Source organism: Protomyctophum parallelum, assembly GCF_964188405.1.
Source record: "Protomyctophum parallelum genome assembly, chromosome: 12".
In the NCBI taxonomy this organism is placed as follows: Eukaryota; Metazoa; Chordata; class Actinopteri; order Myctophiformes; family Myctophidae; genus Protomyctophum; species Protomyctophum parallelum.
In genome coordinates, this window is record NC_139712.1 from 37,708,296 (window position 1) to 37,734,727 (window position 26,432).

Here is a 26,432-nt window from a genome sequence, read left to right on the forward strand (position 1 = left end):
CTTTGAGGGACATAGACAATATGATTATTAAATATTAAAAGCAGTTTTAAAATGCATGTTATTTGCGCTTTAAAGAAAAGATCACACATGTGTGAACTGAGTGGTGCAATCCCCCCCCCCCCCCCCCCCTCTCTCTCTCTCTCTCTCTCTCTCTCTCTCTCTCTCACTCTCTCTCATTAGAGACACAGCACTACCCCTCTCACTGTTTCTGGCGCCCCCTACTGCTATTATTAAGTCACATACTCGTGCTCACTTATACAAACAGGTACACACACACACACAGGTACACGGACATTGCTGCTTGTAGGAGTGGTTGCACCACTCAAAAAGAACAGACAGGAAGGGACCATCCCATCACCTCTATATGAATGCATAGATAGTTTTCCATTATATGCCAGTTGCTTCGATGTACAGTATGTGCGTGAGTGCATGCATGTTTGCACAAGTAAAGATAATTTCACCAGGTAAAAAAATCTAACATTTCAATTTATTACACATGGCAGTTCATTCTTAAAAAAACAAGTGATGATAAACCGAGTTGGAACAAAAACATGATCAATCCTGAAGACAAAAAGCAAAGATTGTATAAATCGATAAAGCATGAACGGCACATTAAATGGTAGCCAGGTAGCGTCCACCTAGTCTCTGTGGAAAAAGGCACAAGCGTAGCGTAAAAGAAAATCTCACTGGATACATGGTGAGTCACCTGTGGTGATGACTGTGTAACACATTTCACAGGAAGGCTTTTCTGTTGTCCGGGCAGACAGAACATGATCGATCTGTTTGCACTCCCTCCGCCGTCCTAGACATACTGGTATGTTAATGAGTCGCATTAGTCATCCGCTGACCTGGAACTAGACCATGTTAACAGGCACAGAAGGACACAGTCGTGATTTATCCTCCGTTTCCAATCCTCCTCCTCCTTTGTATACGTGGAATCCTCTCTCAAACACCCTCAGTCTCTCTCTTTCGCTCTTTTTTTTCCACGTATATGACTCCTCCCTTCTAATCCTCAGTCCGTCACCTGCCATGGATTCTGTCTCCCTGTAATTTGCTAGAATCAATAAGATAGGTTCAAGGAAAGGACCTGGATGGATATCACAGGACGGAAATAGTGCCGGTTTGACATCCTCATCATCCCCTTTTTTTTAGATACCCTTCACCCACCTCGTCTCCTGACCTTTTCCTCAGGAGCCTAGCTATACAGCAAGTATGGACTGTATGGATTGGCCCTGCGTCAAACAACTCAATTTCTCGGAGAATAACCTCTGGCCATCCCCCCCCCCCCCTCCCCCCTGCAGGCAGTCAGAGCGTTAGCTCTGTTCCATAGCTCTAATGCGTTGCATTTAGAGCTATGTTACTCTCGACTTCCGCCGATCGCAAGAATGCAGACCAGCCGGAGGAAAGATATTCTCTATGAGGCAATTCTCTGGGCAATATCGGTAGAGGGTGCAGCGGAGTAACTAAAAGTATTTTTTTCCCGGTGGAAACAAAATCCCCTTTTGGCCAAAAAGTACCGTTTATACGTGTGGTGGGGGGCTCAGAGTGCTCCCACTAAGGAAAGTAGGCTTTCTAATACTAATGACACAACCCGCCTTTGTTTTGGTGAGTAGCAAAAACGTTATTTTTATTTACGCTAAAGGCGAGAGGCTGGTCTGCATTCATGCGAGCGGCGGAAGTAGAGAGTAACATAGCTCTAAATGCAAACACATTAGAACTATGGACCAGAGCTATCAGAGCGTATGCATTTAATTGTATCTGTAATAACTATTGCAACAGAGTGGTTCCGTTCTGAGAGCGGTTTGCAAGATGGCCATGCCTGTTTAGACTTTGGAGTGGGCCGGGCTTGTTCTGGAGAACTGCTGAACCGATGGACTTCTACACTCAACATTGTCAACAATGCACTTCCTTGCAATACACCTGCCATGGGTGAAGTTGATTGAATGTTGATTGAACAGTTCTCAAGACATGCCTAGGACAAACGGTTTCCTGGAATGTATAGATAGATAACAATACAAATAAAACACTAAAGTTGAACTTAAAGTGGAAGACAGTGTACTTTGTTTGAGCCTCTGGCAGAGTGAGTCAAGTAGTCCAATGACTTTCAGAGGAGAAGCATTATTACAAAGTGCACCCTCCATTTCTCCATCTGAAATCCCTATAGCCAAATTCCAATACCCCAAATCTCGGCCACTCGCTCACTCACACTCGGTCACTCACACTCGGTTACTCCAGCATGGTGGTGTTACGATGAAATTGGTGACCTGCTGAAATATGTCACAATCGTGTAGTAGACAATCACATAATATCAATGTCCGAACATAAATCATTGCAGTTTGTTCATTAGCAGAGTTCAACCTAGCGGTATTTAGTCCAGGTATTTAAACACCTCCATGTAAGTTTTGTGAAGTCCACAAGATGGTCACATATTTCAGCAGGTCACCAATTTCACCATAATTTTCCATGCTGGAGTGACCGAGTGTGAGTGAGTGGCAGAGATTTTGGGTATTGGAATTTGGCTTATGGGATTATTCGTGCTAGTCTTTAGCTGGCGTGTCCGTACCTCTCTGTCCCAGCACTCTCTTCTTGAGTAGGTCCAGTTTATCGGTGGCCAGAGCCTCTCTCAGGGCCCTGAAGAATGCGTGGTAGTGGGCCGTGTTGTGGAGCATGAGCAGCACTCCTGCCAGGAGCTCATTGGTCACCAGGAGGTGGTGCAGATACGCCCTCTTGTGGTTCCTGCAGCAGTAGCAGCCACACCCTTCCACCAGGGGCCTGAAGTCCTCCCGGTATCTGGACAGAAAGACAGGCAGGGCAGAGGCAAAGTCAGTTACGGAGTAACAAAGGTCAACAGAACACTTACAATGTAGCCTAAATGCCAGGACCGCTATGCCAGTGGTCCGGGCCCACAACTTTTACTATTCAGGATTCGCGCCGCATTTCGACCTTCGACCTCTGCTACTTGGACACTGTATATGGGTCAAGGCATTCATTAAAAAATAAAATAAATAAAATATAAAAAATAAAAATCACACTTGTGTGAAGTGAGGGGTGCTCTTATCACATTCGTACTCAGCCAATCAGCTGAGCAAATTCTGTGCTCAAATGGACAGACAGACACACATACACACAAAGCTGTGCATAGAGGGGCTAGCGCCCCTCAAAAAACACAAAATGTAAAAATATGCAGATTCAGCAACAACATACACTATATAGCAACGATATATATATAGCAACATACGTTTTTCAGAAAACTGTTAGGATTTAGAAGGTATTTGTAGAAAAAGAATCGCTGCAAATCACCAGGAATATTTTAACATGACAAACCTCTTGTCATTCAGGTTGATCTCAAAGGGAGTCATCAGCTGTGCTTGGTCTTCAGTGTCAACAGCCCCGTTCTCTTGTGACTCCCCTACAGTGTCTATCTCTTCATTCAGCTCTGCCAACAGACGCATTATAGTCACATCAATGCAACAATCCGTAAACACCGAGCGCAATCTCATCCCCTGCTAAACAGAAATATTTTCCCAAAATGATATCACACTTAAGGTGGCCTTACACTAGCCGATTATTTTATCCGGTTATTTTATGCAGCACACACTACACGGTTTTAAAACTCGTTGCAGCATACCCAAGGATTCTCGGCCCCGAGGGAGTGAGGAGGGGAGGAGAGGGGGGTTGCGGGGGCAGAGCAAATATCAAACATTCTTGATGTTGATCGGGCTGATCCCGATCGCGTTGTAAGCGGCCCCGAGCATCACTGCCCGATTGAGTCGGGCAACCCCCGAGCGTCAAAAATGCCTGATTATCGGCTAGAAGAGGGGGGGGGGGGGAACCAAAGATACAACCCTCAACCCCCCGCTACTTACATTCAATTCAGGTTAACTTAAAGGACGACTTCAGTCAGTTTCAACCTATTTTCATATAATTGGTCCTCATTATACTATGGTACAATTTTTGTGAATGAAACTGCAGGCGTTCTATTCCTGAAAAAGCTAGCATGCTATGACCAAAAAAAACAAAAAAAAGGTACCATAATAATGAGCATTAGTGAGGACCAATTATATGTGGCCAAATTTGACTGAGAGACTGCCATTGGATTTTTTTAATTTAAATGTTTTCATGTCATATGAAAGCTGCAGGGAATCATAGCTTCAAATTGACATATTGGTTGTTCAGTTTGACCCACCAGTTTTGGACTGGCTTATAGAGTAACAGCGAGTTGAGAAAACAGGCTTGAAAGGTTCACTTTTGTGACACCAAGCTACATGTTTAAGCATTTATTTCATACAGTATTTACATGTCTATTTCAGCTCTGACACTGATTTCAGACATGCTATAGTATGTGAAGAGTGTGCATGTGCTATAAACTCATTTTGGTGAAAAGCTGGAGGTTGCGCGATGGCAGGGTCTCAGTCAAACACAGTCACATTATGAAGACTTGTAAATGGCTCAGGTAGTCCTTTAATAGGATGCCTGGCCAATAACACTTGTATGCCTTACTTGCCCTATACAACTATAATAAAAAATAAAAAATACCTTAAACAATGTATTTATCTTAGAAATGGTTCATCTTTTACTAAATAGAGAAAACTCCTGTCGCAAGTTGAACGTTTCGGTCTAAATTTACGACCTTTATCAGGTATCCCAGAGACCTGATGAAGGTCGTAATAGACGGAAACGTTGTAACTCCAGTAGCATAATAAACTACTGCTATAAGTGAAGACAGGACTTCAATTTCTCTCAATTAAAAATATTGCTTTAATGCTCATATTAAACTTAGGAAGCATTACGTTGTTTTTATTAGCACATGCATTCCATACTGCTGGACCACACATGGGCATAATTATGCCATTATCAACTTCCGACGCGAGTGGCCCATATTGAAAAATGTACTATTTCAAAGATAAATAAAATATTTAATTTCTAGGTTTTTTTATAGAGAGAAAGTATAATTTATTAAGGCATATTGGCCAGGGATCTTTATAAGAGTTGTCAACTACAAAGACATAAAGGAGAAGGAAAGGAGGGAGAGAGAAGCAATGAATATGAGATACAGGAACGCACATGGAGATGAAGGGGAATCGATCATTAAGTGGTGCAATACAAGGGAATGGGAGATATGTATGAGTCCAAAAAAAGGGAAAAGCGTGAATTAAACATGAGAAAGTGAAGAGGAGGGGGAGTGCATTGAGCAATGTAGACCAGTGGTTTTCAAACATGTTCTTACGTAAGAATTAAGAGTTTTTGTTGGTCATCCGCCAGAGGATCTTGAGCCACTACTGCTATACTAAGATCTATTAGAACCATACAGTACGTACTCCTTCTGACATCGACATCTGGAGGTGCAGCTTAGAGAAAAAGTCCTAAAACCGCCCATCCAAACTTCGGAATGACGTCGGATGTATTGCGCTGGTCGCCTAAACGAGAGCTACTGTAGTCTTTCTGAGGTCCAATAACAATATACATGAACAAAAATAAAACAATAAAACATACATTCTTTACATGTATTACACACAAATACATGCCAAAAAAAAGCAGCTAACGTTATTCATCACCGAAGAAAATAGATGAAAAAATTATACAAATAAAAAACACGAATAGATGGCGAGAAGGAAGAGTGGAAAGTGAGAGCATGGAAAAGAGAGCGAGGAGGCGTGTAGCCAAAGGAAGAGAGAAGGCAGGTGTGTTAGCATTATGGTCTGCTGTGTTGGTATAGAGACTGATTAGTCTCCACCCCACAGGGTCTTCTAATTGGCCCAAGAGGGGAATCTCTCGTCTGGGTTGGCTGGTTGCTAGAGCACTGTTCTCACCTCGAATGAACTTCATCCCACTCTCTGATTAGCATTGTCTGACATCAGAGAGTCACTGACTGAACTTCACTTTGTCACATGACTTTAAAAATAACTTTCTTTGCGTTAACAAAAGATCACACACGTGTGAACTGAGTGGTGCAATTCCCCCCCCCCCCCCTCTCTCTCTCTCTCATTAGAGTCACTACCCCTCTCACTGTTTCTGGCGAACCCTACTGCTATTATTAAGTCACATAATCGTGCTTACACAGACACACACACAAACAAACAAACAGGTACGAGGACATTGCAAGCTGGTTGTAGGAGTGGTTGCACCACTCAAAAAAAAGAAATCAGACAGAGGCCACAGAGGACACTGTCATTGCCTTCCAGATAGCACACTAATAATGATGTTTCTCTCTGCTTGTTTTGCTGGGGAGTACGAACAGAGTCCAGGGCAGGCTTTAATCGCTAGTAGCTACCTCCAATTGAATAGATGCCACGACTCTCACTGCATTGATTTGATTTTCACCAGTAGACTTTCTTTCAAACCAATTATGTGAACTGACCGAGGCAAGTGAAGAGCCGAGGGTCACCACCAGGCCAGATCTGGTGGTAGACATTTTCGTCAAAATGAGATTTTTTTGCCTGAGGACAAACTGGTCAATACCAGAAACCATTTAACTTCAAAGTACTTTATATTTCCTTTAACGGAAACTTATTTTGTGCAGTGGTTAAAAAGACAAAAAAGAAATCACAATACACGACTAGAACTGCACTCTATCGAGTGCCTACTTGCGCACACAAATGGCCTTTAGTACTGTCGGCCACTACGAACTTTCACATCTCAGCCTCTCTGTAAAACAACAAAGTTATAACTGGCCGTCAATGGTGACGTAATTATGTTATGTTTCAATATTGGTTAGCTAACATATTAGCTAACATAATTATGTAAGTTGTAAGTTGAAAAATACTATACTGTGGTCGGCAGGCTTTTTTATGCGTATGCTCGGAGGTATATATACTGATTTTGAGTGTGACGTAATGAAGATATGTATCAATGCCGGAGTTTAACTGGCTTTCGATGGTGACGTAATAAAGATAGGTTTCAGATTACATACACGTATACATACAGACATTGCCTTTAATTCACCCGACACTGAAACATATCTTAATGACGTCACCATCAACATCAGTATACCTCCGAGCATACGCATAAAAAAGCCAGTATGACCACAATACTTGCGCGCTCTGCTTGCGCACGTAAATACACAGATGCTATAAAACTATAAAAGCTACGAGAATGGGGAAGGGTAATGGACTATTTGACCAACTATTTTATATATTTTTGCGTGCTCTGCTTGCGCACGTAAATACACAGATGCTATAAAACTATAAAAGCTACGAGAATGGGGGAGGGTAATGGACTATTTGACCAACTATTTTATATATTTTTGCGCGCTCTGCTTGCGCACGTAAATACACAGATGCTATAAAACTATAAAAGCTACGAGAATGGGGGAGGGTAATGGACTATTTTATATATTTTTGAGGGGCTCTAGCCCCTCCAATGTATGGTTTGACTTATGACGTAAATCATTTGCCAGCCAAGTCTATGGACTTTAATGTTTGTTTAGGGCACTAAATGATGACATGAGGCCGATATAAATAGAGTGGGCACTCCTCCCTTCACACGAGTGTGATTTTTTAAGGACCACATGGTCAACTTTATGATGTAAATAACAGCAATTACATGCACTGTCTGTAAACAATAATGAATAGCTAATGATGCAAACACAGCAAAACACTGATTCTAAAGTTTACTGACTCCCCTCCCCCATCTCTCTCTCTCTGTGTTCTATCTCTCCCTCCCGTGTAAGGGTTGAGAATGTCCGCGGTCACAAGAGCGGAAGTGCTGACCAGGTGTAACTCCTAGCTTCGGGAGGAGTATAGTCTTGACTAAAGGCTTGCCGAGTAGATGAGATTTCGGGTTTAAAGATGGACAAGTTAAAAGATAAGCTTAGTTTTAAGGCTTAGGTTTATATTCTTATACGGACTTGTAGTTTATAATCAGTCAAAGAATGATTCTGGCACGATGCCTTATAAAAGGAGGAGGTGACGTAACGACTAGGTAGTCGTGACGACATCCCGTCTCTCTTCTTTCTCTCTGTCTGTCTATCTATTTCCTCTCTCTGTTCTTTCTCTCTCTCTGTGTTCTCTCTCTCTCGACAACAACAACAAGGAGGAAGCAGTTGCGCTGAATTCCATAGTCAACATTGAGCAACAACGACAATTATATTCCATGTTCCAATGCAATGCTCTCTGGGTATGTGCCTGGTAGAGCTCTCAGGTCCTCTGGCACTGGTCTGTGGTCTCTTAAGATGTTCAAGAGGCTAAAACTAAACGGCACGGAGAAGAACCCTGGCTTCAGCTGTTAGGTGCTAAAATGTGGAACAGCCTGTGAACCTGTGGCTCTCTGAATCCATGGACAGTTTTAAAATAAATGTTAAGACACACCTTTTTAGCATTGCATTTACCTATCTGTGAACACATTGGGTTGCACTTGCTGTGCAATGAAACGAGCTATATAAATAAAGTTTGACTGATTGAGTGTACAATAGTGAAAATGTATAAAGTCTAGCATACATCTGCCATAGAACATGTCCATGCCCTCCTGGGTAGGGGACTCGAGTCATCGCGACTGCATTTAAAGTTAATTTAAATAATTAACTTTGGAGTCAGCTAATCCTCTAGTTTCATATGGAATTTGACATTAATAGCCGAAAACGTGCATTTAATAAAATGTCCACTTTCCCACGAGACAGAAAGTAATCTCACACACACACACACACACACACACACACACACACACACACACACACACACACACACACACACACACACACACACACACACACACACACACACACACACACACACACACACACACATTACAGATGCTGGCTCTAAACAACAAGTGAAGTGGTGGTGGATTAAACACAACATTCTTTTAGCCAAACTTCATATTATTTACCATATGAAAATCATGCATCTTTGACTTAAACAATGTACACACTTTGGAATTACGTTAAACATGGTACGAACCTCTACGGCGGCGGCATTAGGTGAGTAGTTAATTAATTGTACAAGTATCACGCAGCACGCTGGTAAAATCCTCATCAACAGCTGCCCAAAAAAACCTTTAACAGGTAGGCTAGGTAGGCTACAGTACAGTACTGTTACCGTCACTGCCTGCAAGGATCTACTTGGAACTGTTTGGCCGACGTGTCATTTCTTATAAACTTTTTAGTTCATTGAAGTGGGTCCACCATGCACTCTAGGCTACGTTGTGCAAATTTAATTTGTGTGAGAGCAAACTTGCGTGTAAGACACACAGTTGCAGGGATATGTTTGCTTTAAATTTACGTCAAGTGTCGCCGTCAATGGGTTATTAACTTATTACGGTATATTGCACCATAATGCATCATATGGGTCTTGCTGTGCACACAAAACAGACCCTTGGGAGGAGATACTTGTTAAATTGTTCCTTGTGTGCTTTAACTCAAATGCTTTGTCAACTAAACTTGGCCGGCAGCTATCAAAATTAATGTCTGAAAAGCAATTTCTCTCTATAAGAATTGGTTCTGCAGAGTGTCAAAATGAGGGATTGTGGCATTAGATATACAGTACGTGTACAGTATGCCTGTAAGCAGTGAAGGGAGATTGACAGATGGGGCATTGTGCAGATTTGAATTTGATTGTCATTCCCTGACAAGCTCTGTACATTAAACAATACTGTAGAGGTCTACAGTACTCTACACTGCACTCAACTGTATATATTGAGATTGTATACATAAAGTACACATATGCACACATATACACTTACTTCTTATGGTGGGTTGTCGCTTTTTATTTGGCCCATCTTTCCATAACACCAGATGAACCAGTTCCACATTTGTGAGTCAAACTCCACTTGCACACTCGCCAATTGCTCAGCAGTGTTACCCCCCCCAAAGGCCATGTTAATAGGTATCATTTTAATAATGGAACGAAGTACCAAACTGTTCTACGTCAGAGTTTATCAGCTACTCTATCATGTCACTTCATATCATGTCAGAACACAGATGTACCACACCTGTAGGTGGCGCTCTACCTGCACGCTCCGGGTCTGAGGAGATGTCGAAGTCGAACCAGAGAGCACAGCCTCGCTCTGTCACCTGGAACGGGAAGAAGCTCTCAAACAGGTCCACTCCCGCTTCTGCACATGCCAGTACCTCGTCAGGCCTCCCTACTCCCTGGAGAAGCCTACGTACATGACACACAGCAAGCACAGGGATCAAACGGCATCAAAAATGAAAGGAACTCATGCATGACCAAAAGGTACTTTGGCCGAGCCGAGCACTTTTAAAAGTTGAACATTGTGGGGGGGGGGGGGGGGGGGGCTTCTGAGCAGTCTCTAGGTCAAGACGAGAAGGAGAATAATGACAGTACCAACACGGTATGAACGGGAGGTGTTGCACCACATGGCAAAAAGAGCACAACAGTAATGTAGGGCGTCTCTGTGCGATTGAGCCTAATTGGCTGGGCTGGTCCCCCGTAAAGGACACAGCTGTTTTCTTAATTAGATTATTATTGAGGTGAGGACAGAACATAGATGACCACAGCTGTACCAGAGTGTGACAATATAAATGGCATGTCATGCTCGGTTGGTCATGCTCGGTTGGTCTTATTCTGGTTAACTCATCCACCGCGAAATGGCAGTAGCAATAGTTCAGCACAGGCCACGATAGATTTGTTCTTTTTTTTTGTAAAGAGTTTTGTCTTAAATCATGATTATAATGTTATCAATTTAAGGGAAAAGAAATTATGATGAAAGCTAAAAGTACGTGTCAAGTGTGTTTTCTATGAATAACAAGGCTAAAAATAAAAATAGAATCCGCACACTGGTATCGAAGCTCCACTTAATTGTTCTCAGTTCTCACATTATTAAAAACTAGAGATGTTTAATAATGAAATAGACTGTAATTGACTGTGTTTTATAAAAAAGAGAGAGAGAGAGAACAAAAACATAAGCCAGCCAATGTCCACCTGGGTTTATCCTCCGGTAGCTCCTTGGCCACAGCACTGATGAGCTGGCTCCTTAGAGCCTGCTCCATGGAGCCAGACTGGAGCCCGTCCAGGCAGAAACCTGCCACAGGCCTTTTGGCCGTTTCCTTGGCTGAGCGCAACCTCTCTTCCAGGATGTCGCCTCCCTCCACCACTCCAAAGACCTCCACCCCCTGTAGCTCCTGGCAACAATGGGAATCGATAGATAATTAAATTGGACACGGTTCTTGTTTACAGGTGTATCACTTTAACAAATCCAACATAGAATCAATTGTGAACACAAGGCAATGGATAAGTAATGACATTTCGACACATTTCATCTTCACACAGTCAGATAAATGGTAAATGGTGCATAAAGCGCCTTTATCAAAAGCGCTTTACAATGTTCATTACATTCACCGACACACACTTTCACGCAGTGTGGGTGGAGGAATCCATGCAAGGCACACCGACCTGCTCATTGGGAACAGTCAGGGGTTAAGTGGTTCAAGGACAATGGCTTAATGCTATCAGTATGAGTCAATCCGCCGTGCTCATTTGTTTCATTTTGGAATTGGAACACAATTCTTATACAACGCAATATTAACCCATTTTGGTGTTTTAAGCATTATGTCATACTTTAGCTATTGAAAAATAGCAGACCTACAAGCTCGTAGCGCGCCACTCAGTGGCGTAGATCTGCTATTTTTCTTATTTTTAATCGAAGAACGACTGACATAGAAACATAGCTTTTTCAGAAAACTGTCAGGATTTAGAAGACATTTTTTTAATCTGATTTCAGGTCAGAGACCAGTGGTCCGTTGTGTGTACCTGCATGTCGTGGTGCAACAGCAAACACTCGTCCAGGTGGGCCAAAGTTCGGTCCACTGACTTTCGGACCCTTTTACGAGAGGGACTGCACTGCCAGGTCTCTCCGTCTGCCATGCTCTGGTACCAATCCGGCAGCACTGCCTTCTGGAGCACCATGAACCTGGCAACCGTCAGCTCTATGCGCCCACCACTCCCCCAGACAGACACCGTCTGGAATTAGACATTTACTTGAGTAAAAGTACAAAAGTATTGGTATGAAAATGTACTTAAAAAAGTACCAAAAGCTGAAAGTACTCATTCTGCAGAATGTCCCATTTCACAAGTGTTCAATGTATAAGAATATTGAAAATCGACAAACTCAAAATGCGTCGCATAATGACGCGTTCTGAGTTTGTAGATCGACCATTTTCAAAAGGCTGAAATATATATAGGACTGAAGTGGTTTTGTAATAATCATCGAATTCTACAAAGTAAGATTTTGATGAGTTGCATAAGGAGAAGAGACTGGAGACATTTAGAGCCTTTTATTAGGTGCTAAAGTATACAAAAAGAACGACTAACGTTTCGACTCTGAGTCTTCATCAGAGTCATGACTCTGATGAAGAACACAAGGTCGAAACGTTAGTCTTTTGTATACTTTAGCACCTAATAAAAGGCTCTAAATGTCCGTGCTGCTCCAGTCTCTTCTCCTTATGCAACTCATGATGTCCTTGTACCTGTGAAGCACCGGATCAGCCATTCCAGGCTTGAGGCGTGTTGGTAGACTCCCTCTGTTAAGATTTTGATGACATTATAGAATTTGGGTACATTTCACAATTTTTCACATTGCTGCTCCAGTAACCAAGTGACCTTTAATTTAAAGCACATCTACTGCAGGGGTGGGTAACTTTGACGATGAAGAGGGCCACCATATTTCCACACTCACTCCAGAGGCGGGCCACATTGCATATTACTGTCGTAGCAAAAATAGCCGATCTACAAGCTCAAAACGTTTTGAGCTTGTAGATCAGTAGATTTAGCTATTTGAACTGAAATCTTTAATTATATTTTGCTATTTTTGAATTGGAATCCTAAAAAGTAACCTTTTTTATTTAATTTCAAATGCCTTTAATTATAGTTATGTTAAGGAACAAGGGGAGTCTACCAACACGCCTCAAGCCTGTAGCGGCCGGTCCGGTGCTTCACAGGAACAAGAAGGAGGAGAGGACACTGGAGCAGCACGGACATTTAACTCATTTAGACCGAGTTAAAAACATTCACTTTGAAAGAATATATATATTCAAAGATTACTTAGCAGACCTACAAGCTCGTAGCGCGCCACTCGGTGGCGCGCTATGAGCTTGTAGATCTGCTATTTTTCAATAGCTAAATTATAACATAATGTTTAAAACACCAAAAGGGGTTCCCGACCAAGCCTTTACAGAGCGACTAACGACTATCGACCTATGTGGTCTTCATCAGAGTCTGACTCTGATGAAGACCACATAGGTCTATTGTCTGTGCCCGTCATATTGATGAGATGTTCTGTACAGCACTTTGGTACAATGAAAATTGTTTTTAAATGTGCTTCATAAATAAATGTGATTTTATTTGATTTTGATTTAGGTGGAAATGTGAAAAGCAGCAACTAATAAATAATTGTAGTGGGTCAAAAGTATAATATGTTGCCTCTGAGATGTAGTAGAGTAGGAGTAAAAGTACTGAAAAGTGTAAAAATATACTTAGTGACTTTTCCTCGCTGTATAAGAGTGTAAAAGGTCATATTTGTGTGTGCATCTCTGTGTTGATGAATAAATATGTAGAGGTGACCCCTGACCTTGTTAGTGGTGTGGCCTGTAGGGCATTGTGTTGCAGGGTCATGGAGAGAGCAGTACACCACTGTATCATGAAGACCTGTGGGACCGAAAAACAAGAAAATACTATCAAAAACACTTCTCCCAACTCCCACACAGCTTATTCATCCTACCTGTGTTTGCGTCTTGTTCCAAATACATTATTCCATCTGAAAAAGTCCTTCATTCAGCAACAGCTTCCAACAAAACAACACAAGACGCTGACTGATTCAATAATCATCAATTATTTAATCAGAATTCATACTTAGAGAGAGAGAGACACGCAGAGACAGAATTATTTAATGAAACTCAAGATTTTTTTTTTTTTTTTTTTGCGGCTTACGCCTTTTATTGATTTTTTAAGGGACAGATAGTAGGCTGACAGGAAACGGGAGAGAGATGGGGGGATGACATGCGGTAAAGGCCGTGTCGGGTTCGGGAGTCGAACCCGCGGCACACCGCGACTGGATCACCAGTCCGGTGCCCAGACCGTTACGCTACGGCCTGGGCCGAAACTCAAGATTTAGCATCGCTCTAGATTTAGTGTCGCTCTAGCGCACGTATAGGCTATCACATATACTTTACGCCCTGTGTATTCCTGTGTGTGTGTGCAGTGTGAGAGACAGAGCCGAGAGAGAGAGAGAGAGAGAGAGAGACAGAAGCATCCTGTATCGTTCTCGCGCATGTATCACAGGAGCTTGCACGTACGCAAGACGAATTGGAATAAAAACAAATGTAGCCCATGTATTGGGTCTGGATCGCATCTTGGTGAACTCTTACAGTATGTGAAAACCACAGTGATATAATGACAAGACGATTTCATAGAGACTCCTGTGGTGTGAAATACTTAACGACCTGATGACTCCCCGATGCGTGAATCTATTTTGCGTCTGAGGTGCTATTTACACGAGGATGGTGTTCATAGAAAATGGCAAAGTCCCGTTGCATTCTCATTTTTTCTTACCCTTTACACGAGAACGCACACGTTATGTTATAATGTGCTATTATGCTATAATGTCGCTAGGTGGCGATAACGGGCTGCCAAATAGACAGGTCACCCACGTACAAGAAGAAGAACCCCTTCGCAAACACGGCTCCGTCTTTTTGGCAAATCTAGAACTTCCTGTTTGAGAGCTAGCAAATTTAAGACATCCGGTTGCTTTCAGAATAAGTCGTAAATTAAATAATGATTACATTACATTATTAGTATTATTATTACATTACAGCTATTGTAAAGACACAAATTATGTTTCTGTGTAAAAATAAGTAATTAAATAACACATAAACATAATGTGTGTCTTGTAGCATCATTTAAATGCTTAATTTGTAGTTTTAATGTGCAAATTAAACTTTTTTTCAATACTCTGGGGATACTCTTATTTTGAAGAGATGGTCTTAAATTTGCTAGCTTAGATTTGCCAAAAAACAGTGCAAGCGGCGCAACACTGCTCTGGGCTGACACTGACAGGCAAAAGCGCCACGGGATGGTATATATTTTATAATACATTAGGCTACATGAACGCTGCTGCTGCCGCCTATCACAAGGCTTTTTATTTACATCATGGTTTTACATTCACCATCGCTGATGAGCAGCACTTTGTAGGCGAGGAGGGAGGCTTGTTCAGGAACTCCATTATATCATAATTATATGGCTCTGTATCAATGTAATAAACATATGCGCTGTGAGCCAACGTGAGCCATGATGTCATAAGTTTTGCGGATTCACCGTTTTGCCTGTTTACACGGAGAAGGGATAAAACGGCGTTTTCCACTCTGGAAGGTGGTTTCACTTTGTTGCGTTTTCACCTCATGAGAACACGGTTCTCGTCTAAACAACCACAGCAAACGGTACTTTATTTTTCCGTTTTCTATGAACACCATCCTCGTGTAAATAGCACCTGAGTATAAACATGGTAACGCCTCTGATTGGCCTAAGGACAGTCAAGAGCGGCAGTGTCAGTAGGCCAATCAGAGACAGGCGGGGCGTTACCATGTCTATGCTCGGACGCAAAATAAAACAAGCCCTAATCTAAGATTCCATCAAAGCCAGGAATTTTTACACAACCCTCTCTGGTACCAGAAATTAAATAAATAAATATCGGTATCAGTATCAGCTAAATAGTTATTTTAAACAGTTTCCATATGGGTGCATCCCTAATATAAACGTTTATACGGTATGCAAATAGACTTTACAAAGTGAGGTGGTGATTAAACTAAGCTGTGAACTTCAGACAAAGCCCAACAGCAAACACCTCACGTTTCCAAACTAGCCAATCACAGCTCCCACTCTCATTAGCCCCTGGAGCCAACAATTTAATAACTCTGTCCATGATGAGGCTACATGAACGCTGCTGCTGCCGCCTATCACAAGGCTTTTTATTTACATCATGGTTTTACATTCACCATCGCTGATGAGCAGCACTTTGTAGGCGAGGAGGGAGGCTTGTTCAGGAACTCCATTATATCATAATTATATGGCTCTGTATCAATGTAATAAACATATGCGCTGTGAGCCAACGTGAGCCATGATGTCATAAGTTTTGCGGATTCACCGTTTTGCCTGTTTACACGGAGAAGGGATAAAACGGCGTTCTCAAAGATTTCCACTCTGGAAGGTGGTTTCACTTTGTTGCGTTTTCACCTCATGAGAACACGGTTCTCGTCTAAACAACCACAGCAAACGGTACTTTATTTTGCCGTTTTCTATGAACACCATCCTCGTGTAAATAGCACCTGAGTATAAACATGGTAACGCCTCTGATTGGCCTAAGGACAGTCAAGAGCGGCAGTGTCAGTAGGCCAATCAGAGACAGGCGGGGCGTTACCATGTCTATGCTCGGACGCAAAATAAAACGAGCCCTAATCTAAGATTCCATCAAAGCCAGGAATTTTTACACAACCCTCTCTGGTACCAGAAATTTTATAAATAAATATCGGTATCAGTATCAGCTAAATAGTTATTTTAAACAGTTTCCATATGGGTGCATCCCTAATATAAACGTTTATACGGTATGCAAATAGACTTTACAAAGTGAGGTGGTGATTAAACTAAGCTGTGAACTTCAGACAAAGCCCAACAGCAAACACCTCACGTTTCCAAACTAGCCAATCACAGCTCCCACTCTCATTAGCCCCTGGAGCCAACAATTTAATAACTCTGTCCATGATGAAGTGCTTGGGATGGCAATTATATTTGTAATTTCAACTTTGGTTGCCTTGGGCAGCATACTGCTTTGAGGAGCAGTTACTATAGCATAGGTAAATGAGGTCATGTGGCATTTCTCTTCAAACTTAACTACGGTAGCGGTGGTCATTCAAAAAGTAGGGATGTCCCGACTTTTTCCGTTTCCGATTCGATCCCGATACCACCATTTCTGTGTTAGCCGATACCGATACCAGAGAATAATGTTTATAATAATACAAAAATAAAAATATATCTTATTTTGAAGTCCACCAACCGGGAATAGTGTTTATAGCTATCATATATCTCGTATTGTGTTTATAGCAGACTCCTCACTCAATGTGCACTTGCAGTTTGGGCAACTCCAAAGCAAACTCCACATGCCCCAAAATTTCATTCACCTGCCATAGTGTCAACCCCTTACCCCTGTGTTGGATCTCTGCTTAGGCTGGCATATTCACCGATACCGATATGACCCAATATGACCAAATAAGGGCCGCTCCGATACTTTTCAGATACCGATACAGTATCGGGACATCTCTATCAAAAAGGATATATGAAGGATAGAGCATACCTACCCCAAACCTAGTTAATATTCAAACAATGTTGTATTATTAAAATTATATCTCCTCTAGTGATTTACAGTATTATACCGGTAAATTAAAATAAATCCTATTGGAGCGTGTGCTTGAACTACCTGAAAATGTCCTGAATCCATTCTTGAACTCCTCCAATACTTCCTGGTGTTCTGCTCTGGAGGAGAGGAAATAGAGACAAAAACATGTAAGGGAGAAGGACTCAGCTATGCATGACAACACATGGGAATACATGCTATACACATACAGTACAGCATGTATTTTACGGACTTACGTACAGAGGTTCTGTGCATTTTTTATAAGATATACAGTAGTGGCTCCTGGCAAATTTTTCAAGGAAGGAGAAATATTCTCCTTCCTTGAAAAACATTTATATCTTATAAAAGATGCACAGAACCGCTGTCGGGCAGAAACAAACTTTTCTTTTAGTTTTTCGTAGATTAATGCCCTAATAAGCTAATTGTTCATCCTACAGCAGCGCGAAGCAACGCTTTTTGAGCTTGTAGATCTGAGGCGAATATCAGGTCCAATTCCTCATGGGGGCCGTGGCCCCCTGGCCCCCACAGACTCTACGTCTCTACACTATACGTGTTTTTCATTAATTTACACTAAGCAGTCATGTAACCACTGAAGTGAGTCATTGGCATTGACTGTGAGGGATAGAGATTTGGACATCAAAAATAAATATTGTTTGGCGAAATTTGATTCTAGGAGCAACATGTAGAGAAGAAAACACACAAAGACACACACACACACACACACACACACACACACACACACACACACACACACACACACACAAAATGGGTTGCTAAGTGCTTACATTGTGGACAGGGTGAGCTGAGTGACAGAGGGCAGATTGGGCAGGGTGTGTAGGGTGTCCTGTGTGAGGTGAGGCACTGTCCCGCAACGTGTGTACAGTAAACATCCAGGGACCTCCAGTGAGTGCTGCCCAGCCCTGCCCAGTCCTGTCAGAACACCAAGCCGGCATCCACCGTGAATCACACGGGACAGTTCCAGTTTCATCCTGCTGTCTGAAACACATGATTTATTGATTGATTTAATACTTTAATTTAATTATAAAGAACAGAGGTACAGTTATACAACTAGAGTCTGGTTGCCCATTCGGGCAACCACACTAATAATGCTAAAAGGATAACATAAAAAGCCCTGGGGGCTTGTTTCCATTGTGGTCCCTATGTATTCAATTCACCAAGACATAAAAAGACATACAGTACAATACTATACAAGATAGTATCAGATCTCATGAATTGATTGATTGATTGATTAATTAATTAATTAATTGAATATTTTATTAGCAGAAAAGATTTGCAGTAAAGTACCCAAGTTTAGCTGCGCGATTACAATACAACGGTATGCTGTTAGTACAATGACGTTACAACAACGTCCTGGCTGTTACAATGCATGGCCCAAATGTGCTTGAATTTAGCCACGTTAGTTTCACAATCACGTGCTATATGCTTAGCTTCGTGTGCTCTTGATACAGACATTATGGCCCTTTGAGGGGTTTGAATAAGAATTAAAAATGATGTTTAAGAATGTACATTTATTTAAAATATTTTAAAAATGTCAAATGTTAGCATCTTTTTCACTTACCATCAAACCTTGCAGTGCCTGCTGTTGGTATAAGATGAAGCAGAACTACGTGTCGCGAAAATACTACGTCACTGTCGTTGCCTCTGGAAAAGAAACAGCTGTTCGTGTGTCATGAATGATCATCCTGTTAATTTAATTGAAACAATTTCTGTACTACTGACGGCCTGCTATATAAAAAATACTGTAATTTAGTATCGTAAAATAGTTATTTGAATTTTTACCATAGAAACCTTTTTATTCCTATTTTACGGAGGCACTCGGGCAGAGGAGGGGCAACAAAGTCTGTTACCATAGTTACCAAAGAGACGCTTTAGGTGCATATCAATGCTTTCGGGACTTGTAGTGCAGACACGTGCTTGATTAGATCGACCCGGTATTGAAGTTAAAATGCGTTTACTACAATACCCAGATTACTGCACCCTCTAAAGAAAACACCCGGCCGTCGCGCACCAGCGGGTGTAGAATGTGTTGCATGTTTTCAACCTATTTTGCGGATAGGTTTTGTAAACTGTTTGTTGTGAGTAGGATAGAATGAAGAACAGTTTACAGGAAATGTAAATCTAATAGAGGATTAAAACTATAGTGAAAATGTCATTGCCAGGACACAATCGCCATCTCTCAAACTGGAAGAGATGCACTACCAGTAAAACACCTGCAAAGAAGAAGGTATGTTTTTCTTGGGTTTGGGTTGGGCTTTTGGGTTAGTGTCTATTTTCGTCTTACACAAACATTAAATTCCCATTGACAATGAATGGAGAATTTTATGGTATCTGTCTAACATATCTGTCTAATAAACTATGATGATGATGAGCGGGTGTGTTGTACTTAAAGATGGAGTGCCACAATTTTTCCAGTTTTTCATGTCTATGAGGTGACAGTACTTAGACACCCTGGAGTTGTTTTTATGTGCAATGGTGTATTAACTTTGTATTTAGGGTTTCTTCCTGGAGGCTGAACCCTTGACAGTCAAACGGGACAATGAAATAAACAGTAATATAGTGACATCACACTATCAGCCCCTCCCCCTTTATCATACAACTACAGCTGTGGGTGCAGCTTCAGTTAGGGTGAACTGAACCCATCACCATCCACCGGGCAAACCAGATCCACCTGAACTTAAGCCGCAACCAGGCCACAGCTGTTGTTATATGATAAAGGGGGAGGGGTTAGGGGAGAGGGTGATATTGTGATGTCACGATATTACAGTTGTTTTCATTGGCACGTTTGACTGTTAAGGTTTCAGCCTCCAGGAAGAAACCCTAAATACAAAGGGAAGACATCATTGCACATAACAACCACACCAAGGGATCTATTATGAAGTACTGTCACCTCATAAACACGCAGGAAAAACTGAAAAAAATACAAAAATCTTTAAGCTTGAACTCATGTTTTTCAATATCAGGTGCAGTTGAACGATGTTGATATTGATCAATGGATGAAGGTAAGAACTCTTCGACATCCGTGTGTGTGTGTGTGTGTGTGTGTGTGTGTGTGTGTGTGTGTGTGTGTGTGTGTGTGTGTGTGTGTGTAGTACAGTAACTATTATTCGTAGGATCCACACATTATTATTATAATTTTTTTAATTCTGTTTATTGAAAAGCACACTCATTTACACAGTTGTACAGAACTGGGAGGAGAGTGAACATAAACATTTACAGCATTATTGTACCTTTTCTCTTTTCTTTCATACATTAACTCTCCCCACTCTGTGTTCCATTTAAAAAAAATAAAAAATCACAGTAAATCATGTGCCATTCCCCCCCCCCCCCATTTTTCTATATGCATGTATATGCATACATACATATGTAACCCCCCCCTCCCCCCTCCCGCACCAAAGTAAGTGTCCAAGTGTACAGTCTGTTCAATTTGCATAGAATGATAGTCTGTGTGATGACAATTTTATGAAAATACAAAGACAGAACCTGTTGATATAAACATGAGACATAGTGATGATGGAACAATACTGTAATAGTGTTAGGATCCACACATTATAACACAAAACACCCACGCAAACATTTACTCAAATGGGCAGAAGTGACTCAGTAGATAGAGTGGCCACTTGCGTCAACAGTCCTTAAAGGGTTATTGTTGAAGTGTCCTTGAGCATTGTTTCCTCCAACGCATGGAACACATGTTATAGCCTAAAAGCTCTTTAGAGAAAGGCGCTATATAAATGTTCGATTGTTCTGCCTTTATTGATAGTATCAAGTGAAGATGGACAGGAAAGAGATAAGGGGAGAGACATGCAGCAAAGGTCGTAATGAACGGGACTCGAACACGCGACACGCTGTCAGGCCAAAGCTTATATGTGGCATCCGCCTGGACCACTTGGCCAGTGGGCGCCCCAATGTTCGATTTTTTTACATTCAAAATAAGATATGTAATGCACATCCTTCATCCTTGGTGCTGAGCCAAACTGTTAAAACAGACAACGTAGAAAAAGGCTCACTTCAAGGTGCTCTAAAGTTTTATCCAGCCCCACAGCAGGCAAAGATTATCTGTTTCGGCCGTGAGGTATACTGTATACTTGACAAAGACTTCACGGTCGAAGTGTTGTATAATTATTTTGCATGCTGTGTTTGAATAAAACCTTGGAGCATCTTAAAGTGAGTTGCGAGCCCCTCCTGATTTTATTACATTCCACATATCCAAAATCCGGACTTGCCCAGATTTGGGAAAGTGGAAAAGTGAAAACACTTTACTATAATATATGGGCTAACATAAAAAGTGTGGCATACTGGTTCTGCAATGTGTTCAACATAATATAATATAATAATAATCATAATCATTGTCACTAATATACAGTCAAGATAGCCTATTATGATAAGACAAGATGATTCTGATGCCAAAATGGTAGTGTTACATACTTTATTAGTGTTTCTGATACACTGTCAACATTTTCGGTTAAGATAATCGTGCTTTTGATCATCAAAAGTATTCCACATAATTATAATTATATTAGTTGGTCATTCTTGTTTTGATATTGATCATATTTTTTTGTCTATTCTTTTTTCCTTTTCTTTTTTTGTGCACAGTATTTGCTCCAGTGAATAGAGTCAATCAATTGTTTTGAATGTTTAATGTGCACTGTCCCGTGAGTAGTAGTAGTAGTTTTATTTCTAAACGTTTCATTTCATCCCAGTGAGCAGTAATACCTCAAGGGAACAAGGGGCAAACGTAATTTTGTTGGAACGTGTTTATCTGCAACAATCTGCAACAATTATCTGCAAGTGCAACACCAGTTTCATTCACAGTGTATACTCTGCTCCACTGATCATTACTTAAACCCTATACTTTATTGACCCTGGTCCCCCATAGGTCTATGGTCCCCCTCCTTTTTTCTCTCTTCACTCTTCACTCACTAACACTATTTTTTACTGAATGTTATGCAGTAACATGCCCAGAATACGGATTATAAACTTAATTTCACAAAAGGATTCATGTGATCTATGAAACACGATCCTTGGCTGGCCCAGCCTTTTAATGCTTTACTTTTTCTAGCTATTGTGATCGCTAAATCCAAAGGGCAGCAGAGCTCGCTGGCATTAGTGTAAATATAGTCAATATGTGTATTTTGTTTGTGTCTGTTTGACCAGTTTCACTCCACTGATGAATTTTCTTTGCCCTCAGCGTGTGGAGATGGCTTCTGAGGTTGCAGTGTCTGAAGTATTTCATCTCAAGAAGTCGGGAATCAGCAGCCATATGGTGGCGTTACAACGCACTGACCAATTACAAGATCACGACAATGCTTACAGTGAAGGTAGGTCAACCGAGACAAATGCTGACAGTAATTCCCCTGGAGACAGACTGCATTATCCACAGAGAATAGCAATTTAGCCTATGAAGGAAGGTGCACCCATTGACCTGCTGATGTTCGAGTTTTCTTTTGTCCTGTAGCTCAGGCTCTTCTCAGTGATTGGATGAACAGTAAATTGCGTCTGGAGCTGGAGGTGGGGGAGGATGATGACCATCTGATGGGCTCCACTGAGACGAGTGGTCCTGGTGATGCCTTCGACACGGCTCCTACTACTGCCCTGGACTACAGCAACTTTAATGGTAGTAGGCAGTGAAGGAGAACACCTTACCCCCACTATCCTTGACAAATGTGACATCATTATCAAGAATGTACACAGAGGGTACTGTACTCTCACAGGTGGCGCAGAAAATATATTTCAGTCGCATACGTAATACGTCTAGCATACGTACAGTATATAATATGTCTAGTAATCATTATATTAAAGGACGACTTCAAACATTTTCAGGCTATCTTCATATAACCCGTCCTCACTCATGCTCATTATAATACGGTATGGTACGACTTTTGTCGGTCTGTGTACCATATCATCATTATAATTAGTGAGGACCAATTCTATGAAGATAGATTGAAAATGGATGAAGTCGTCCTTTAATGCTTATGGATTACCTACTGTATATGCTGTTTTCCGCTCACTGTAACACTGGCCTAAGCGCCAGCACTAAAGATTGAATATCTCAGAAGCTCTTTCACTTTCTCACTCACTCACTACAAATACAAATACAAATAACTCACTCAGAAATGTACAACCACCTGGCTGAGGAGAAGGAGGACTGTGCGGTCAGTAGCTTCCTACAAGACCTGATGGAGCTAGAAGTGTTGGACTCTGGAGTAGCTGAGGACATGGCGCTGGACACCGAACGGAAGAAGAGGAAGAAAATCAGGGACCCGACAATCGCCATGGAGGCGCGACACAGACAGGTACCTCATCACAATGATAGGTAGGTAGAGTGGGGCTCTGATGACCAGATGGTTAAGGCGCGTACCACACAGACGTTGATGCCTCAGTGTGTCCCAGGTTCAATTCCAGAGCCCGGTGGCGGATTAGCTGCATGTCATTCCTCGACTCTCTCGCCGTTTCCTCGCTCTCTCCACTGTACCATCTAAATAATGTCAGATTTTTTTTTTTTTTTAATGATCAATATAGATTTGAGCACAGCACTCTGTGAAATCCTCAGCGCTAATGTAACCCAGAAAGGGTTAATTGTTACACTTACAGAGTTAAATTAAAACCACATGAACCCTAGAATCCTATTTTGGGAGGCTTTTGAATCAAGTTGAAGCCCCACATGGGGTCCGAAGCTTTGCGCTCAATCACACTAACTGTTTCTGATTGGACTAAAGGTGCGCGAGAACAGGGCCCAGCGGGACGCTGAAAGGGAGAAGCAGCAGAGGGAGAGGGAAGCTCGGTGGGAGGCCAGAGAGGAGGCCAAACGCAGAGAGCGGGTGGCGGAGGCACGGAGAAAACAGGAGGCGCACAGGCAAGAAGAGATGGTGCAGCAGGAGATGGTGAGACTCCGTCGCCGGATGGAGGAGAAAAGAGACCTGGAACAGAAGGTTAGACAAAGGTATGTACAGTATATGGGAGGTGTATGACCCCGCCAATCACTCAAATCACACTAACTGTAGCCTGTCCCTGTGCCACTGATTGCTTCGTAATCATTGTTCCAAACGGATTAATTAGATGTAGAATCTTTAGAGTAGTATGTTTTATGATGAGCAGAATACAAACTGCCAACTTGGCAGTGCCAAGAGAATTGAACCGAACCATTCCAGTGGCCAATGTGGCAACGTTACATTGTTGAGTATAGGTATTAGGTTAGAGGTTGGTACCGGTACGTTTAGGAATTGGTTTGGTTATGGTGATTGTAATGATCTGGGGAGGGCCAATTAGCCAGTGACATTGGGTCACTGGCCCAATGTCAAACCAACCGGATTCACTAGCTTGTTGTAAATGTTTTGAACGTGACAATAATAGAAGTTGTTATCACAACCTGCGGAAGGAAAGGTTGGTAGTTAGACTTGCGTTTTCGCCTGGTATGACATGCCCAGAATAGCGACAATAGGGTTCATGCATTTAATGGGACCAAGGCAGTGTGCATGCATGTGTAACCATGTCACGACGTGTGTGTATGTCCCCCACAGGGAAAGGGAGAGACGGGATAGGGAGAGAGCAGCCAGCTGCCTTCAGTCAGGCCCTCCACTCCCCACCAAGCAGCAGGACCAGGACAAAGAGAATATATACAGAGAACAGCAAATCCAGGCCAGGAAACAGATGGTCCACCTCAAGGTTGGTACTGTACATGATGCGTACATGGTGTGTGTGTGTGTGTGTGTGTGTGTGTGTGTGTGTGTGTGTGTGTGTGTGTGTGTGTGTGTGTGTGTGTGTGTGTTCTCTTTCCTACATGCTGCTCCTCACAATCTCTGCTCCTCACAGTCAATACCAGATTTGCCAATGACTCACTTCAGCAGTTAAAAATGAAAGACATTGGTGTCACTTTGAAAGTACCTTTCCTTCACCTTTGATAAACAGTTCCTGTAAAATCTGTTGTTAAAAGTAGTTTGACAACTTTAAAAGTTGTCAATTACAACTTTTAGCCAAGGTTTTAATCTCTGACTTCACACTTGCAGCTGGTGCAAAACATGGCATACTACCTCCTTATTGGCACAAAAAACACACAAACACACTTTTGACTGAACACCTGTACTGTATGTGATTGGCCTCATCAAAATCAAAAATGAATCTGCCTATACGATACGGAGGAGGTACAACCATAGATATTATATAAAAATCACACCCGTGTGAAGTGAGGGGCACTGTTATCATCTTCTAACATCCAACATAATAGATTACTTTTATTTACTCTATAGAAGTCTGTGTCAATATATATTAATTGATGTACTACATATTTTATGACGTAATTACTAATTATCAGACAAAACAAAAATGGACAAAACAAACATTAAACTCTGTTCATTGTTAATGGCATTTAATGTTTGTGTTAGTGACAAAACAAACATTAAACTCTGTCCATGTCAATGGCGTTTTGAATGCTTGTTAAGGAAAAACAAACATTAAACCTGTATATAGGAGGGCCCTCAAAAAATGGGACGCTGCCACTCAAGTGATTACTGGCCAATCACATCTTTTCCGGAACTTAGCAGACTCGAATATGCGCTCTGTGACACACACTCATGCTTCGCAAGGAAAATGTTGCCCTCCCTTGAGCACATACGCTCCAGAGCTGGAAGGGGCGTCTACCTTTATATATCTATGGGTACAACACCAGGTGAGGTGGTGCTCTGAAAACAAACACCATGAAGACAAGTTGCCCCTGGAGGTTCACAAAACCAGACTGATGAGTAGGACTGACCATGCCTTTGTTACTGCAACTCCTAAGAAGTCCCTTGACAGATTGCAGTACGTGCAAAACTCCGCTGCCAGAGTGCTCACCCGCACAAAACGCTGGCAGCACATCACCCCCACCCTCAAACACCTCCACTGGCTCCCGGTTAAGTTCCGCATTCACTACAAACTGCTCCTCCTCACCTACAAATCCGTCCATGCCCTTGCCCCACAGTACTTGACTGACCTCCTCAAGGACTACACCCCTGAGCGGAACCTGAGGTCTTCAGACATGGAACTCCTCACCATCCGTCACGCAAAACGGCGGACTCTCGGCGATA

The 26,432-nt window shown here is 42.0% G+C and overlaps 2 protein-coding genes across 4 annotated transcripts; one reads left to right on the forward strand and one right to left on the reverse strand.

Annotated features, from left to right (window-relative positions):
- Nucleotides 1–1,732: 1,732 nt before the first annotated feature.
- qtrt2 (queuine tRNA-ribosyltransferase accessory subunit 2) lies at nucleotides 1,733–18,964 on the reverse strand. 3 transcript variants are annotated; one of them, XR_014570068.1, is made up of 10 exons: nucleotides 18,932–18,964; nucleotides 18,138–18,348; nucleotides 17,416–17,471; nucleotides 13,522–13,598; nucleotides 11,706–11,915; nucleotides 10,878–11,077; nucleotides 9,925–10,094; nucleotides 3,325–3,436; nucleotides 2,322–2,790; nucleotides 1,733–2,215 (listed from the first exon to the last, which is right to left on the reverse strand). XR_014570068.1 is itself a non-coding variant. In XM_083778611.1 (9 exons), exons 2-9 carry the CDS (start codon nucleotides 18,338–18,340, stop codon nucleotides 2,538–2,540), a joined length of 1,263 nt encoding a protein of 420 aa, XP_083634737.1. In that variant the 5' UTR covers nucleotides 18,341–18,348; nucleotides 18,932–18,964; the 3' UTR covers nucleotides 1,733–2,537. The 3 variants fall into 3 exon arrangements, 2 of the variants coding, with proteins under 2 accessions (XP_083634737.1, XP_083634736.1); XM_083778611.1 differs by having other exon boundaries at nucleotides 1,733–2,790; nucleotides 9,943–10,094; XM_083778610.1 differs by having other exon boundaries at nucleotides 1,733–2,790.
- A 555-nt stretch (nucleotides 18,965–19,519) lies between these two features.
- On the forward strand, nucleotides 19,520–23,018 carry ccdc191 (coiled-coil domain containing 191; the record flags this gene model as incomplete). Its single annotated transcript, XM_083777781.1, has 4 exons — nucleotides 19,520–19,597; nucleotides 20,334–20,372; nucleotides 22,562–22,691; nucleotides 22,829–23,018. 4 exons carry the CDS (start codon nucleotides 19,520–19,522, stop codon nucleotides 22,999–23,001), a joined length of 420 nt encoding a protein of 139 aa, XP_083633907.1. The 3' UTR covers nucleotides 23,002–23,018.
- Nucleotides 23,019–26,432: the final 3,414 nt, after the last annotated feature.

Coding starts and splice junctions, on each gene's coding strand:
- qtrt2 (XM_083778610.1), bottom strand. CDS start 18,340: ATGAAACTGGAACTGTCCCGTGTGATTCACGGTGGATGCCGGCTTGGT. Junction 13,599..17,415: donor TGGATTCAGGACATTTTCAG/GTAGTTCAAGCA, acceptor TCGGTCCCACAG/GTCTTCATGATACAGTGGTG. Junction 10,095..10,877: donor CTACCGGAGGATAAACCCAG/GTGGACATTGGC, acceptor TCATGTACGTAG/GCTTCTCCAGGGAGTAGGGA.